At 38.5% G+C, this 1731-nt stretch overlaps 1 protein-coding gene across 1 annotated transcript in view; it reads right to left on the bottom strand.

Moving 5' to 3' along the window:
* Window positions 1-443, bottom strand: part of LOC103212791 (monocarboxylate transporter 8) — a 21782-nt gene extending 21339 nt beyond the window's left edge. The window contains exon 1 of the mRNA XM_007958734.1: window positions 400-443. Within this exon, the coding sequence (XP_007956925.1) occupies window positions 400-443 (44 nt within the window). The remainder of the gene's footprint in view (window positions 1-399) is intronic.
* Between the last annotated feature and the right edge of the window lie 1288 nt (window positions 444-1731).

Here is a 1731-nt window from a genome sequence, read left to right as displayed (position 1 = left end):
CACCCAGCACAATTCCCTGGAAATTCCTATTTGAAGTGAGTTTCATACAGGCAACATATAGTTGAGACTTTTTTAAAAACCACTCTGTCAATTTTCTTTTAATTGATGTATTTAGACCATTTATGTTTAATGTAATCATTTATATCTTAAGGCTTAAATCTGCCATTTTATTATTTTTTTCTGTGTCCTCTGTTTTCCTTTCTCTGTTCTCTTTTTTCTTACTTGCCTGTGGAGTACTTTAACATTTGTTAGAATTCCATTTTAATTTTAGTGCTTTTGGGTGTATACTTTTGTAATACCTTTTGCAGTGATTTTTACTAAGACATTATATGTACATAACTTATCACAGTTTATTGGTGTTGACGTTTTACTAATTCAAGTAAAATGTAAAACACTTACCTTCCATTATTCTTCCTCATTAGTAATATGTTGCTAGGTGCCATTGAGTCAGCTCTGACCTATAGAGACCCTATGTACAATAGAATGAAACACTGCCTGGTCCTGCGCCAACCTCACAATACTTGTTATACCCGAGCCCATTGTTGGAGCCACTGTATCAATCCATCTTGCTGAGAGTCCTCACCTTTTTCACTGACCCTCCACTTTACCAAGCATGATATCCTTCTCCAGTTTATGGTCCTTTCTGACAACATGACCAAAGTAGGTGAGATGAAGTCTAGCCATTCTCACTTCCAAAGAGCGTTCCGGCTGCACTTTTTCCAGGACAGATCTGTTAGTTCTTCTGGCAGTCCATGGTATTTTCAGTATTCTCCAACACCACAGCTCAAAAGCATCAACTCTTCTTTGGTCTTTCTTATTCATTGTCCAGCTCTCACATGCACAATAGGCGATTGAAAACACCATGGCTTGGGTTGTTGTTGTTGTTGTTATGTGCCATCAAGTCGGCCCAACTCATAGTGACCTCTTCTTGGGTTTCTGAGGCAGTATCCCTATGGAAGTAGATTGCCGAAGCTTCCTTCCAAGGAGTGGCTGGTGGGTTTGAACTGCCAGCCTTCTAGTTAGCAGTCAAGTGCTTTAGGCACTATGCCACCAGAGCTCCTATGGCTTGAGTTAGACACACCTTAGTCTTCAAACAGACATCTTTGCTTTCCAGCACTTTAAAGAGGTCTTTTCCCCAGTGCAATGCATCATCTAATCTCTTAACTGCTACTTTCATTGGTGTTGATTGTGGAACAAAATAATTTGAAATCATTGACAACCTCAAACTTTTCTTCATTTATTGTGATACAGCTAATTGGCCCAATTGTGAGGATTTTCATTTTCTTTATGTTGAGGTGTAATCCTCAACATACTGCAGACTGTAGTCTTTATGCTTCATCAGTAAGTTCTTCAAGTCATCTTCACATTCATCAAGCAAGGTAGTGTCATCTGCATGTTGCAGGTTGTTAATGAGTCTTCCTCCAATCTTGATGCCATGTTCTTCTTCATATAGTCGAGCTTCTCTGATTATTTACTTATTTGAGTAAGTATGGTGAAATGATACAACGCTGATGCACTCCCTTCCTGATTTTAAACCATGCAGTATCTCCTTGTTCTGTTCAAATGACAGCCTTCTGGTCCATGCATAGATTCCTCATAAGCACAACTAAGAGTTCTGGAATTCCCACTCTTCTCTGTGTTAGTCATAATTTGTTATGATCCACACAATTGAATGCTTTTGCATAGTCAATAAAACACAAGTAAACATCTTTATGGTATTCTTTGCTTTTG

This window comes from Orycteropus afer, unplaced genomic scaffold (assembly GCF_000298275.1).
Source record: "Orycteropus afer afer isolate SDZICR_OR568_19922 unplaced genomic scaffold, OryAfe1.0 scaffold01103, whole genome shotgun sequence".
Classification (NCBI taxonomy): domain Eukaryota; kingdom Metazoa; phylum Chordata; class Mammalia; order Tubulidentata; family Orycteropodidae; genus Orycteropus; species Orycteropus afer.
Note: the sequence above shows the minus strand (reverse complement) of the source record. Positions and strands in the feature narration are given on the sequence as shown.